This window comes from Rhinatrema bivittatum, chromosome 3 (assembly GCF_901001135.1).
Source record: "Rhinatrema bivittatum chromosome 3, aRhiBiv1.1, whole genome shotgun sequence".
NCBI classification, from domain to species: Eukaryota; Metazoa; Chordata; class Amphibia; order Gymnophiona; family Rhinatrematidae; genus Rhinatrema; species Rhinatrema bivittatum.
In genome coordinates, this window is record NC_042617.1 from 524,201,081 (window position 1) to 524,215,691 (window position 14,611).

At 44.1% G+C, this 14,611-nt stretch overlaps 1 protein-coding gene across 8 annotated transcripts in view; it reads left to right on the plus strand.

The window, feature by feature from the left end:
* The window catches only part of SLC5A6 (solute carrier family 5 member 6), a 377,063-nt gene that overhangs the window by 185,182 nt on the left and 177,270 nt on the right, over window positions 1-14,611 (plus strand). The window contains exon 16 of one of the 8 annotated variants that reach the window (XM_029596264.1): window positions 412-2,989. The exons of the other annotated variants lie outside the window; for them this stretch is intronic. Coding sequence (XP_029452124.1) covers window positions 412-576 — 165 coding nt within the window. The 3' untranslated portion in view covers window positions 577-2,989. Of the gene's footprint in view, window positions 1-411; window positions 2,990-14,611 lie in introns of those variants that run through there. 8 annotated transcript variants of the gene reach the window in all.

The window sequence follows — 14,611 nt, forward strand, 5'->3', positions numbered from 1 at the left end:
CTGATTAGGTCTGAAGGCACACCATTGTGCCATGGTATACATTTTTAGAGTTTTTTAATTCTTCATCTCCTTTTCCATTTTTTTCAGTGTTAATATCATGGATGTTTGAAACCAATGGCCAGAAATGACATACAAGCATAATTGCACCACTTTATGCTTTTTTGCCTTTCTTTGATGCATGCATAACTGTTTACACCTGTTGATTAACTTGTCTCTCTGAGCCTTGTCACCCGATACACATACAGACAACTTCCACTATCAGCTGTTCACTGTCTGTCAGACCCTTGACATGTTATATATATCTACTGACCTAATTTTTAGGTCTTTCATCACCCTTGGTTATACCCTGAAGCCTTTGATCAAGTTTAACATTTTACTTTTGGTGGGGGGGTTTCTTTTATCCCTGATTAGGACAATGATGATGATATGCAGCAGCCCGTTGTGTCTGAGAAGACCTGCAATGGCCTGGTTAATGGTGATGTGCAAGGAGAAGAATGCAAAGAAACTGAGAAGTCTGATGGCTTTCACAGACTTGATGGAGGCCATTTTTACATCATTCAGGAGACGTCACTTTGAGTACAGACTTGGGACAAGAGCTTGCACTAGGGGGTACAAGGGGAAGAATCCCTGTTTGGAATCTTCTAAATGATTCACCAGTAGAAATCTACCATATCGAAGCTGAGTGACCAGCCCAGCGCCAAAACCAGCCAAGAAAAGATTGTCTTGGTGTGTGTAGCATTGCCATTCTGCACAATCCCAGCTGTGCAAAATTATTGTTGATGTTGTACATCATACCCTTTTCACCTCCCCCCTTACGCTAAGGTACTTTTATTGCCAATAAGTGAGGCCCTTGCAGCCAGTCCATATCCTGTGCCATTTTAATTTCAGGACCTAACCTTGTTGAAGCAGTTTGCACTAGAGCCAACACAGGTTCCCATAACTTAACTGTTTTTATCACCATTGGAGTAGATTTCCCAAGTCATGAGACTTTTCAGAAACTAATTATAAAAGTGCAATTCACAGCCTCGTGGATTTAACTGGAAAGCAATAATGAATTAGTAACGAGAGATACCTACTGTAACTGGATACTGCTTTTCATAAATCTGTCCATAAACCAGTTACCTCATCTCTGCAACATCAACATCTGTAACCCATCTTTTTTCTCTAAAAACCTGGAGAGTGAGGGGGGGGGGGGGGGAGTCCTTTCCATGTCATTGTTTTCCTCCTCTTTCCTTCAGTGAGTAGGTCACTATTTGCATCACCAAGTAGTAAAAACAGCACTCAGAAGCTGCAGGATGGATCACAAACTTGAAATATGGGAATTCCATGACCCTAAAAATTAGCTGAGAGAATGATATAATGGAAAAACAGTAGTTTCACCGGAATACCAGACCACACTTAATACTTCTACAAGAGAAGAGCCTTCAATAGCTGATCTTAAATTTACTCTTTACATAGTCATTTCTGAATATTTATTGTACAGTGTACAATACCTGCAAAAACAAGCATACAAAGAAGCTTGACAATTTTTGGATGGAACACTGAGCGAACTGGTGATTAGAAGACAGGTTTAACGGTTTGGAAGCAGTGGGAATTTTGAGAAGATTAGTGGAAAAGACTGCAGGAGGTGAGCCATTTGACCATGGTAGTGTTGGTGGTGGTTCTCTCTGCCAGCCTTGAGAGTTAGGTTCCATTTGAGCTGAAGCTTTCTCTTCTCGGACTGGAGCACTGCTTGAAAGAGTGTTCACAGTGTCTGGGAGAAGGCAGAGCTGTATACTGCTCTTATCACAGCATCTCACATGAGTAGCGCCCTCTTTTTCAGTCTTTTGTTGTAGACAGCCATTGCATTGCTTGGCTTTGGAAAGAGAAGGGGTAAAAAAAAGTTGGGGAAACTGATATGGTAGAAGCCGGAGCAAGGAAAGACTTTCCGGGGAAAAATTAAAAGAACAAAGCTGCAGGAAAAGAGAAGCCTCATACACATTTGGGTGAAATGATTGTGGAGTTCTGCTCAGTGTAAGATGACGCCTAACAAATTATTCAGAAATTTTCATTGCTTCATGGTTTTTTGTTTTTTGTTTTTTGTTTTTTTTTATCATTCAGACCTGGCACAGGTAGCCATTTTGTTAATTATGTCTATGCAAGCCATGATCATGTTTATAAACCCTTTTGATTAGTGCAGCATTTCACATACGTTTTTTCTCTTTGATCTTGTCTCAGACTTTGAGTTACATTATGCAGTGCAGTCAAGGAGTGTTCCATCCTTTGACTAGGCCTGTACTAAAACTAGATCCACTGTGTTAAAACAGGCTTCCAGCAGTAAGTCATTTTCTGAAATAGAAGTCTTTGGGTTGCTTACTTGAGGCTGTTTTATGAATTACAAAAGTCGTATGTGCTTAGTTTACTGATCAAATTCTGCACAATAAAAATACATTGGGAAGTAGGATGAGTCTCTTAGGATTTGCCATGACCAGGCAATGACCAATCTATTGTCTAATGCCAGTTTCTGAAAGCCTCACATGCAGCTTCTTGCAGATTCTGGATTTCTAATGGTCTAATATTTGCAGACTTAATAATTTTGATCTAAAAGAAAAAGTCAACTTGGATCTTAAATATTCTGTTTGCTGCTGATTTAGAAACAGGACCATATCTATATAAGAATCTAGCTGACTGCAGAAATTAGCTCACATAATCACCCAAAAATAGGAGACCTCATTTTTCACCCAATTAAATTTTTATTCTAGTTATATACAAACTATTCAGTCCTGCATTTGCTGACTTCTTCTATTGATATCTTATGTCAGTTACCATTATTTTTTGGAATACATTGAGACGTTTATTAAAATGGCAGTACTAACAGAAATTAACTTGCTTGGCAATTCATATAATTTAAATCCCTATTTCCTAGCGTGTAGCAGATGGACTCAGGACCAATGGGTATAGTATGCTCCTGATAGCAGTTGGAAACGGATCAGATTTCAATCTGACGTCAGCCCTAGTACATATACCCCTGCAAGATGCCATGCTCTTCAGTATTTTCCGTCTCCATAGCAGTTCGGGGCTCTATACACGCTTGCTCAGCGTTAGAGTATTCTAACCAAAGAAATCCAAAACAAAGAAGAAAACTTACCTCTACAGACGAGCCCCGCTCTCCTGCAGTGATACCTACGGGTCCCTCCCCCAGTTGAGATTCCTGAAGTGATTTCCGCGATCCCTCAGAGGTAGGCCTCAGTCCAGCAGCCGGTTCCCGGCGTGGACTTAGCCCCCGGCATCGGGTGCGGCTGAGAGGCAGCGGGTGCAAATTTGAGCGCGGCGGTGAAGGTATTTTTCCCTCTCCCCCCGCAGCCGGAGACCGCCAGGAAAGAGACCAGGAAACGCCGAGACAAGGTAAGGTAGAAAACTTCTTATAAATCTCCGGTCTCCAAGGCTCGAATAGCCGCACAGATAGCCAGCCAGCATAAGTGCTACCGGGTTGATCAGCCTTACCAGGGCTAGACCCCGGTTCAATACAAGGGCCCTCCCACGTGGAGACCCTCCGAGGTGGTCGCCATATTGCCCGCATGGTCGCCGTTGCCATTTCCATTTGATCGCTGCCCTGTCCGCCAATTCGTTCTGTGCGCACAGAGGCAAGCCGTGCGCACAAAATCTCTTGTGCACACACATGCACGCGCATAAGTTCAGCGACGCACACAAGGGCGCCGGGTGCACAGCCATGCGCTCAACTGTGCTGGGCGCATAAGTAAAACATCGTGCATAGAGCGGCGCGCGCATCTCTCTGCGCGCACATCCGTCCTTCACACACATCTTCGGCGCACCCTGAGCGCATATCTCAGCCTCCTGGCGTACGCTTGAATGCACAAACAGGAGTTGCTTTCAGCGCACACAAACCATGGCACCACCGGACAAGAAGCTTAAGGCCCAGGGCCTCTGCCCAGCTGCCACATTAGAGTGGCGCAGCACGAAGAGGCCACAGCCTTGTGTATACAGTGCGAGGAGGCCCTGGGTGATCCAGCCCAAGGTCATCCCCAGCCAATACAGGGATCCGGTTCCACCAACAGTACACTGGACCTCGCTACTCCCAGCAGGAACCTCTCTCAAACGGGGCTTCCCAGGGATGCAGTGCCTCTCAATTTAGACCCAGCATCCTTCTCTTGGGTAGAATTCTTCAAAGGCCTACATACCTTTGTCCACATGCAACCGGTGCCTACGATGACACAGCCACAGCCTCCCCCAGAGGATCCTAACATCCTGGGACCCTCTAAACCCAGAGAAGTACCTCACCCGCCCAATAGCCCCAGCTTTGGGGACACGGACACCTTGAATGAGAGTCAAGACTCCCTGGAGGAAGGAGAAATCCCTCCAGGAACGGAACCCTACCGAACCATGAGGCGTTCTTCACCAAAGATGAGCCTTCAGACCTTGTGGTGGACAGCTTGAAAGAGCTTGCTATCCCAGGCACAAGTGCTACAGGGGAACCGAAGACTAACCCCCTCCTCGAGGGACTCCATCAGACCTCCCGCCATTTCCCTTTGCTGCAAGCTGTCCAACAGCTGATTGACCTGGAATGGGACTCTCCAGAGGCCATGTTCAAAGGGGGGCAGACCCTGGCAGCCACATACCCCCTGGACCCCACGGCAAAAGATCTCCTGGCATTCCCCAAAGTGGATGCCATGGTCCGCGTGATCACTAAATGCACTACCATCCCAGTCGAGGGAGGAGCAGCACTCAAGGATGCCCAGGACAGACGTCTGGAATCCATCCTCAAACAGTCTTTCGACGTATCAGCTATGTCGCTACAGATCGTGGCCTGCTGTGCCATGCTGAAGCGCACCTGTTTATCAAAGATAAGGAACGCCACCACACCCATCGAAGCACTAGAACCAGGAGTATCATTCCTCACGGATGCGACCTCAGACCTGGTGCGCACTGCAGCCAGAGGCGTCTCATCCATGGTGGTAGCCAGAAGGCAACTCTGGCTCCGAAGCTGGTCAGCCGACGCGACTTCCAAGACGAGACTCACGAGAATGCCCTTTAAGGGAACCCTGCTCTTCGGAAGTGAACTGGAAAAGTTAGCTGACAAATGGGGTGAATCCCAGTACCGCGGCTACCGGAGGACAAGAACAAGAGAAGCCAGCGCCCCTTCCCCCAAAACATCAAAGGGCAGGGAATCACAGCGTTTCAAACCATACAAAACTACATATCAGGCATCTCACACAGCAGAAGGGGAGCCGGCTCTGGCCCAGGCCCTAGCCGCACCGCACAATGAAAATCAGCTGGTCCATCCACAGGAAGAAGCCATAGGAGGCAGGCTTGCCCTATTCTACCAAAGATGGGTCGAGACAACTTTGGACAAGTGGGTCCTAACCATCATTCGAGAGGGATATTATCTGGACTTCTACAACATTCCTCCGAGCAAATTTGTGAAATCTCCCTGCCACGACCTCTCCAAAAGGAGGGCAGTGGAAACCACGCTGACCAAATTGCTCACCTTAAAGGCCATTACACTGGTGCCCATGCAACAACAAAATACTGGGCACTAGTCCATCTATTTTATCGTCCCCAAGAAAGAGGGTACGTTCCGACCCATCCTGGATCTCAAGTTGGTCAAGGTGGCCTACGTAGAGGCAGGCAAGCCTCCACCTCTACAAGTCAAGGCCCATTCCACTAGAGCCCAGGCAGTGTCTTGGGCGGAAACCAAGATGCTGTCACCCGCCGAGATCTGTCGGGCGGCGACATGGTCCTCCATTCATACCTTCTCTAGGTTCTATTGCCTGGATGTGCAGGCTCGGGAGGACACAGCATTCACAAGGGCAATACTAAGTGGGCCACAGGCAGCCTCCCACCCAGTTTGGGAGTAGCTTTTGAACAGCCCATTGGTCCTGAGTCCATCTGCTACACGCTAGGAAATGGAGAAAGTACTTGCCTGATAATTTCGTTTTCCTTAGTGTAGACAGATAGACTCAGTATCCCACCCATGGTTGGGGACAGTCCCCGAGAACAAGACAAACACGGGTAAGCCAAGCCTTCCTCTAATTAGGACACCATAACTACCAAGTGTAGGCGTATTTCGGTTGAGTGCACTGGCGGTCTCTAGCTATAACCACATCAACCAGTTCAAGTTGATCAAGTTATGCAAGTTAATCAAGTTATTCAGTCACACATATATCCACAATTGCTTTTCGAAGAGAATACTGAAGAACATGTTGTCTCGCAGATGTATATGTACTAGGGCTGATGTCAGATTGAAATCTGATCTGTCTCCAACTACTATCAGGAGCACACTATATCCATTGGTCCTGAGTCCATCTGTCTACACTAAGGAAAACGAAATTATCAGGTAAGTAATTTCTCCATTTTTCCTTCTGAATTTTATTTTTGTGAGAAAATATTGGTGTTTTAAGTTTGTTTTTTTTGTGTTGAAGGATCCTCCAACTTGGCCACTCCCTGCAATAATAAATCTCAGAAAATGCTGAACTTAAAAAAAAACAAAACAAAAAGGTATTAAGAATAAAAAAACCAGAAGAAGGAAAATTAAGGAAATATAAGATCCAAAAAGAAAGCAAAAAATCAAGAAGTGAAGGGTTGATTAGATTGTCAAAAGTTCCTTGGCTGCTTCAATTTCCACAGTAAACCAGGCAATTGCAGTGTTGCTCCATGGCCTGTGAATACAGCACAAACAGCTGAGGCACGAGCTTAGCAAAAAAGGCTTTTATTGAGGAAACAAAACAAATTGGCTTTAAAGCACCAGTATTGGCTAGACTGCTCAAAATATCAAATCACCTTTTCTCCTTGGAGTGCCGAAAAGCAGAATATAAATCAAATAATAAATGTAGTATGAAAATCATAAAGAAAAAAAGTAAGGTCCAACTGGTGGCTAAATAATGTAATAATATGTTAGGAGTACAACTTTTCTAAGTTTGTAAATAAATGGTGACAAAGTCCCAAGTATTCCTGCAAAAACAATAATTAAACTGAAACAGAATATTCTTTGACAAGATTGATGCTATTGTTAGACATCATGCATGGGTATAAAGGCTGGCCGTGTCCAATGGATGATAAAATCTTAACTTGAAAAAATGGAAAGTAATTGTATTGCAAAATCATGCTGCTGTCTTGACACCATGGCCTGAGGGAAAGGCCAGTTTACCTTCAAAGCCCGATAAAGTGTAGAAAATTATGAACTACATCATCATTTTTGTGTGTGTGTGCTCTCAGCAGTTCTTCCTTCTTACTTGTTGTGACCAGGATGGTTCTTAGCCTCTTAGTTTTGATGTGTGCTTCTGACTGACGCATCCTCGCAGGAGCTGCTGTTCTGGACTAGTGCTCAATGAGTGTTCACAGCAAGAAGCCAGTAATCTTGTCCAGAGTTTGTTAGGATCTGCTCTCTAAACTACAACTCTGCCTCTATAAGAACATAAGAAATTGCCATGCTGGGTCAGACCAAGGGTCATCAAGCCCAGCATCCTGTTTCCAACAGAGGCCAAAAACCAGGCCACAAGAACCTGGCAATTACCCAAACACTAAGAAGAACCCATGCTACTGATGCAATTAATAGCAGTGGCTATTCCCTAAGTATAATTGATTAATAGCCATTAATGGACTTCTCCTCCAAGAACTTATCCAAACCTTTTTTTAACCCAGCTACACTAACTGCACTAACTACCTTCTTTGGCAACAAATTCCAGAGCTTTATTGTGCGTTGAGTGAAAAAGAATTTTCTCCGATTAGTCTTAAATGTGTTACTTGCTAACTTCATGGAATGCCCCCTAGTCCTTCTATTATTCGAAAGTGTAAATAACCGAGTCACATCTACTCGTTCAAGACCTCTCATGATCTTAAAGACCTCTATCATATCCTCCCTCAGCCGTCTCTTCTCCAAGCTGAACAGCCCTAACCTCTTCAGCCTTTCCTCATAGGGGAGCTGTTCCATCCCCTTTATCATTTTGGTTGCCCTTCTCTGTACCTTCTCCATCGCAACTATATCTTTTTTGAGATGCGGCAACCAGAATTGTACACAGTATTCAAGGTGCGGTCTCACCATGGAGCGATACAGAGGCATTATGACATTTTCCTTTCTATTAACCATTCCCTTCCTAATAATTCCTAACATTCTATTTGCTTTTTTGACTGCTGCAGCACACTGAGCTGACGATTTTAAAGTATTATCCACTATGATGCCTAGATCTTTTTCCTGGGTGGTAGCTCCTAACATGGAACCTAACATGGTGTAACTACAGCAAGGGTTATTTTTCCCTATGTGCATCACCTTGCACTTGTCCACATTAAATTTCATCTGCCATTTGGATGCCCAATCTTCCAGTCTTGCAAGGTCCTCCTGTAATGTATCACAGTCTGCCTGTGATTTAACTACTCTGAATAATTTTGTATCATCCGCAAATTTGATAACCTCACTCGTCGTATTCCAGATCATTTATATATATATTGAAAAGCACCATCAAATAGTGAAAGAAGCACGAGGCGATTTTGCACACAGAACCAAGGAGGAAAATGGAAAGTACTTGCATGTTTTTGACAGAATTTTTTCCTAGATCCTTGCTTTACGGATATGGCTCTGTGAGAGCACTCTTATCAGAAGAATAGATTTTACATTCATCCATTCGGTCAGGGCTTCCCAAACTGAGAAGATCAGATAAATGAGGCAGGAATCTGGAAACAGTGTATAAATGATTTCAGAACTAGCAGCAAGCATTATCTTTATAGCTTTAAAGCTTTTTTTTTTAATGTATGTTGAAGACTAAATCCCAAATAGAAAATTTTGGAAACCTCTCAAGCTGATAGCATCATAGTCTGTCACTCTAAAGATTGTGCATAAGACCATGCTTACAGTGACTGTATCGACACACTAAGGTACAGGGATCCAAAGCCTGTCACTTAACTTGATAATTCCTTAAGGGCCATCTTCCAGGCTGGTTTGAAGCTTCCATGTAGTCAAAAAAAAAAAAAAAAAAAAAGCAGATTTAAAATTTGCTGCCACTTACCCTTCTTGCTGGGTCCCTTACCCTTCTTGCTGGGTCCCAGTGCTAACTGTCTGGCTCCTCTCTGACAATCAGTGCTAGGTCCTATTTGCTGCTCTTCCTCCTGACACCAGGCCTTTTGCACTCTGCCATCCTAGGCCAATGCCTTTAGTGACAAGGTCTTCAGCCAGCCCTGGGTACTGCCTTCCAAAGACTTTCAGTGGAGAACTTATTCTTTTTAACTCTGTTAACAATTTGTATTTGTTTCATTAGATCCTGGTGATAGCTATTTTTACATTTCACGTGAGCTCATTTGGTTGATATGATCTCAGGTTCTATGAAGATGCTTTAAGTAAATAGAAAAACAGATTTTCCACTGCTTAAGAAAGATTTTGATTAATATTAGAAAGTTCTGGGTTAATGCATTTATTTTAGAAAGAACTATTTGTATACAGTGATTGTAATGCCACATGGACCTACCTCAGAGATTCTAATCTAAATATGAGCACCCGAAGATTAAAAGACTTAGTTACATGGCAAGTGACGGATAAGGGAAGCACCAGATAAACAACCCCATGGTCTAACTAATCTGTTCTAAGTGTTGAAAAATGTATGAATCTGTTTTCTATCAATTTGGCTTCACAGATTACATGTGACATCTAAAAATAAATTCCAAAGGGCCTAAAAGGTTACCAGTTGGCTCTACTAATATATTTATTATAATATATAGTGAAATGCAGCAGAGTACCTTAGAAGATGGCCTTTCTGAATTCATAAAAGTTTAGAGCTTCCAGTTCTTTTTCATAATGAGTTCAGGAATAAGGGTATTTATTGTTCATAGAGGGGGCAAGGAGGGTAAATTAGTCAAACAGAACTACAACTACAGATGTTTAAAACTTGATTATTTTAAATTTTGTTAATGATATCAAATATATAATTCAGTATTGAATTATATATTTTTATTATGTCTTGTAGTCTGTCTGCTGGATTCTTCATGTTGTCATTTTTGATATTGTGTGTGTTTTCACCTGATGAATAAGTGTATTTTGTATCCCTCTTCTTTCCAGTGATTTTTGTATTTAAAAAAATGCATTTTTAATGTTCTGAGTAGAAATATATTTTGGAATGTTGCACTGCTCAGGTAGTAAGAGATGGATTGGGTTTCAGGAAATATCAGTACTGCTGTGCATATGTGTCTGTGATGGATTGATTGGGCTGATTCCCCACTCACATTGCCTTTCGGCTCTCCTTCCACCCTGCCTGCTTCGATTTATTTCTCCAGATTCTGACCGTGATAAAAATCATTGGACAAGCTATAGACTTTAGAACCAGGCTCAAGAGGTATGCTACAGTGTTTCAGCAGTTAAGTCTTCTCCTAGTGGGATGAAACCCCACTATACTCCCTTTAGCTTTCCTAGGAGCAGAGCCAGGATGGCCGTTGCAACCCTATCCCACCCATAAATCCTCTAGCCCAGAATTATTGCCAGTTTTCTAAACTGAATAATACAGCATGCCTGGGACTTTGAATACAGAGCTGTAATGCTTGTCACTTTGCTTTGCCTAGTGTCCTTCCCCCATTTCCCTTAGAACCAAAGGAAAGCCCAGGATGTTGTTACACCCAGAAGGTTTGGGTGTTTTTTAAGATTGTAAAACAATGCTGCTAATAGTAGCCATGTTTTCATTTTGATAGAAGAAATAGAGCTGGTCCTGCAAGAATATAGTATGTGTTTCTGTAGGTGTTCCTACTGCAAATCACAAATGATGCTGTTGAGGTTTGGCTCTGATCTACATGTCATTCTTTCTAGCAAAATGGAAACACAGCTGCAGATGGGAAGAGCAGGAAGCGGGAAAAGTTAAAAAAAAAAAAAAAAAAGGTTCCATGTGCTCTTGCCTCTGAGCCGCTGCCTCCTTTATTTAAGACCAGCTGGTTAGAAGACATGGAACAGAACTTAAGTTTGCTTGAGTCACTCCAGCCATTGCAGCCTGTCATTACAGATGCCATATTTTTTAACACTACTTGCTCCTATTATTATATACAACTGAAGGAAGCCAATGACATATCAATTATAGGTGTAAAAACCTCTCTGAAATAGCACATTGGCAATTGGGGAAACAGGTGTCTGTGTGAAAGGGATCCCGGGGACAGTGACCTCATGTAGTTTGGGAGCGGATAGGTTCAATGTCAATGTGTGTGTTAGATATGATTAGTTTATGTGATGTTTCTTGTCTATGGCTGTGTTGCACCTGAATACTAGTGATGTCACCATCTTCTTCTTGTTGTTGTTGTTGTTGTTGTGGTGTAACAGTTGTGTTCCAGCTAGTAAGTGTGGAGATCTCGAGCTGTTGTGTTGTTGGAGAGGCTCATGTGTCTGGCATGGTTATGAGTTAATTAACATGTGACAATTGTCTCAGGTATCTGTACCAGCTCACTGTGGATCAGATTTTTCTGATCAGACTTATAGTCCCAACTAATAGCAAAATATGTTGTATCATGTCAGGGGGGCTGCACACTTCCAGTAAATGCTGGCATTGCCTTCTAAAATGAGGCAAGCCTAATGACATGCAGTTTCTGTTTGCCTTGAGACAAGTATGGCAGAAAGATGGAGCAGGATTGTACCTCTTGCTGAAGAAGAAGGGGAGAGCCCAGTTCTGTTGCCCATACTTCTGGGTTGCATTGTATGGTGTTCCTCTGACCAGTAATTCAAGACTTTAACATTTGTCATGGTATCTGCTTCTTGGAGATGTCTTAAAAAAATTATACTATTTTATCTATGAAAAGTTGACATGTCTAAATTATATCTGCCCACTACAAGGCAGAGTAAGCAAGCTAGAAGTGAATATCACCCCATAATGCAAAATCAACCAAACTATAATGATGATGCCGTGTGCCTAAGACCTATGAGCCAACTCTGACGTTAATATCTTAGCTGTGACATATATGTCCAGTCTGGCATATGTACACTGATTATTAATAAATGGAACTGGTGTAGTACATCGTTCACCTAGGCATGTTATAATTACACAGGGTTTTGTTTTTTTTTTGAACTGTCATTCCCTGATTTTTAGTGCAACTGAAGAAAATAATTTTTTTTAAAAAAAAGCATAATAAAATCTGTGTAAAATCACCTCCTGCTGAGTCTTGTCATCTTTCATCCTGCTGCTTTGAGCCATATATATCTCAGAAAGCTTCAAAACTTAGCCAAAACTTGAAAAACAATTTGTTCTTTACTTGGGAGTGGGGGAATGCTGTAGATGGGAAAGAGTACTTTTTCATTTCTTCTCTACCCTTTTCCCATGAGCAATGTTGTGATCTCCAAATAAGTGTATGGTGCAAGGAAATATCCCTGCAAAGTTATACAGGGGATGCATGGTGGCAGACCAATATTAAACAAAAACCATAAGCCCTCTTAACCCACAAAGAGCAGTACTTTCTGCTAGGTAACACCAGGACCACATATAATTAATGGTGTAAATTTTTATTAGCATCATTTATTTTAAATTATTTTATTTCCTTGTGTGTAGCCAGATGGATTCAGGACCAGTGGGTTATGTACTCTTCTCCTAGCAGATGGGAGACTGAGTCAGATTTCAAAGCTAACTTCACGCTAGATATACCCCTGTAGTGATCTCAGCTCCTCAGTATCTCTGTCTCCAGCAGATGCAGACACTATCCTACACACTAGCACAGTGTTAGGAAAATTACAGCAAGAAGACAAAATTACCTTAAAGAAGATCGAGCCCCGCTTTCCTGCGGTGATACCTAAGGGTCCCTCCCCCAGTTGAGAATTCCTGATGTGATTTCCGATATCCCTCAGAGGTGTGCCTTGGTCTGGTAGCCGGTTCCCTGCGTGGACTTATTCCCCAGAGTGGCTGAAAGGCAGCGGGTGCATAGCCGAGCGCAGCGGTGAAGGTAAAACCCTCTCCCCCCGCAGCTGGAGACCGTCCAGCACACAGTTGGTAAGCACTGAGACCAGGTAAGCAGAAAACTTTAAATTCAGGTCTCCGGTCTCCAGAGCTCGGATTGCCGTACCGATTCCTCCTTTCTTCCAGTGAGGTAAAAAGGGAGCACCAATCAGGTTGAACAGCCTTGGTTGGGCTAGACCCCGATCCGATGCAAGGATCCACACATGTTGAAATCTTCTGGGGGCACCAGCACCATTTTCCCTTCTCAACCGGCGGTACGCCCGGGGCAGATCAGACGGCCGATGCACCTAAATTGTGCGCGTCCAATACAGACGCTCGCATAACTATACGCACAGCCACGCTTACAACTAAATGCGCGCATTGAAGCTCATTACCTATGTGCCTAGACATAGAGGCAATGGCACTGGCGTCCAAGAAGGCACTCTCTTTGCACAGCCTGAACTGGAGTCTTGCCTGTGTCAGCATTGCGAAGAAGTCCAGGGGGGACCAAAGCCTGGTCCCTCACTGTCTGAGGATGGGTCCGGAACTACTACATACGATAGCTCCCTGGACCTATGCAACTCGAGGATGGCTTCTCCACAAGAGGGCACTTCAGGGGCCCCTACTCTGACTTCCCCTGGGATTAACATGGACCCAGGGACCTTCTCCTGGTTAGAATTTTTCCAAGGGCTGCAAACCTTCGTTCAGGCGCAATCAGCCCCAGCTGTGTCCCGGGTTCAACCCCTGCCGGAAGCACAAGATCCTCCTGGCCCTACTCGGATACTTAACCAAGACTTTCCCTGACAGGGACCCGGACACCACAGATGATGGCGGCTCCCTGGAAGAAGGAGAAATCCTTCCAGGCCTGGAACCATACCGAACCATATTTCGCTTCTTCCACAAGGATGAATTACCAGCCCTTGTTTTCCAGATTCTGAAGACTCTGGTTATTCCAGGCATGGACCCTGTGGCGGAACCAAAGAAGAAACCCCATCTTTGTGTCCTTTCGTAAAGCCTCATGCTACTTCCCAATAATGGAAGCCATCCGGGAACTGATTGACCTGGAGTGGGATGCCCCGGAGGCCAGCTTTAAAGGAGGTCGGGCCTTGGAAGCCTTATACCCTCTGGAACCAGCGACCAAGGAATGCTTGCGTTTTCTGAAAGTGGATGCCATGGTTTGTGCCATCTCAAAGCGAACAACCATTCCCGTTGAGGGAGGGGCTGCATTGAAGGATACTCAGGATAGACAATTGGAATGCAATAGCAATGACACTGCAGATTGCTTCCTGCTGCGCACTGGTGGCACGTTCCTGCTTGCTCTTCTCAAAAGAGGCAAATAACTCCGGAACGTATGCTGGTGAGACGATGGAAGCTGCAGCAGCCTTCCTGATGGACGCAAGCTCAGATCTGGAGCGTACCTCAGCCAGAGGAGTAGCCTCGGTAGTGGTAGCCAGAAGACAACTATGGCTGCGGAATTGGTCTGCTGACGCGACCTCTAAAGCGAATCTCATAAGAATGCCCTTTAAAGGATCTCTCTTATTCGGAAGCGAATTGGAGAAGTTGGCCAGCAAGTGGGGCGAATCTCCGGTGCCTCAGCTACTAGAAGACAGGGGTAAAAGATCCCAGTGCCCCTCCCCCAGAAGAACCAGGGGCAGAGGCTCGAAGTGCTTTAGACCCTACAGGAACTCGCAGTTCCAGGCACCTTGTCCCTCCAGAAGGTCCCAGCTCTTTCGGAA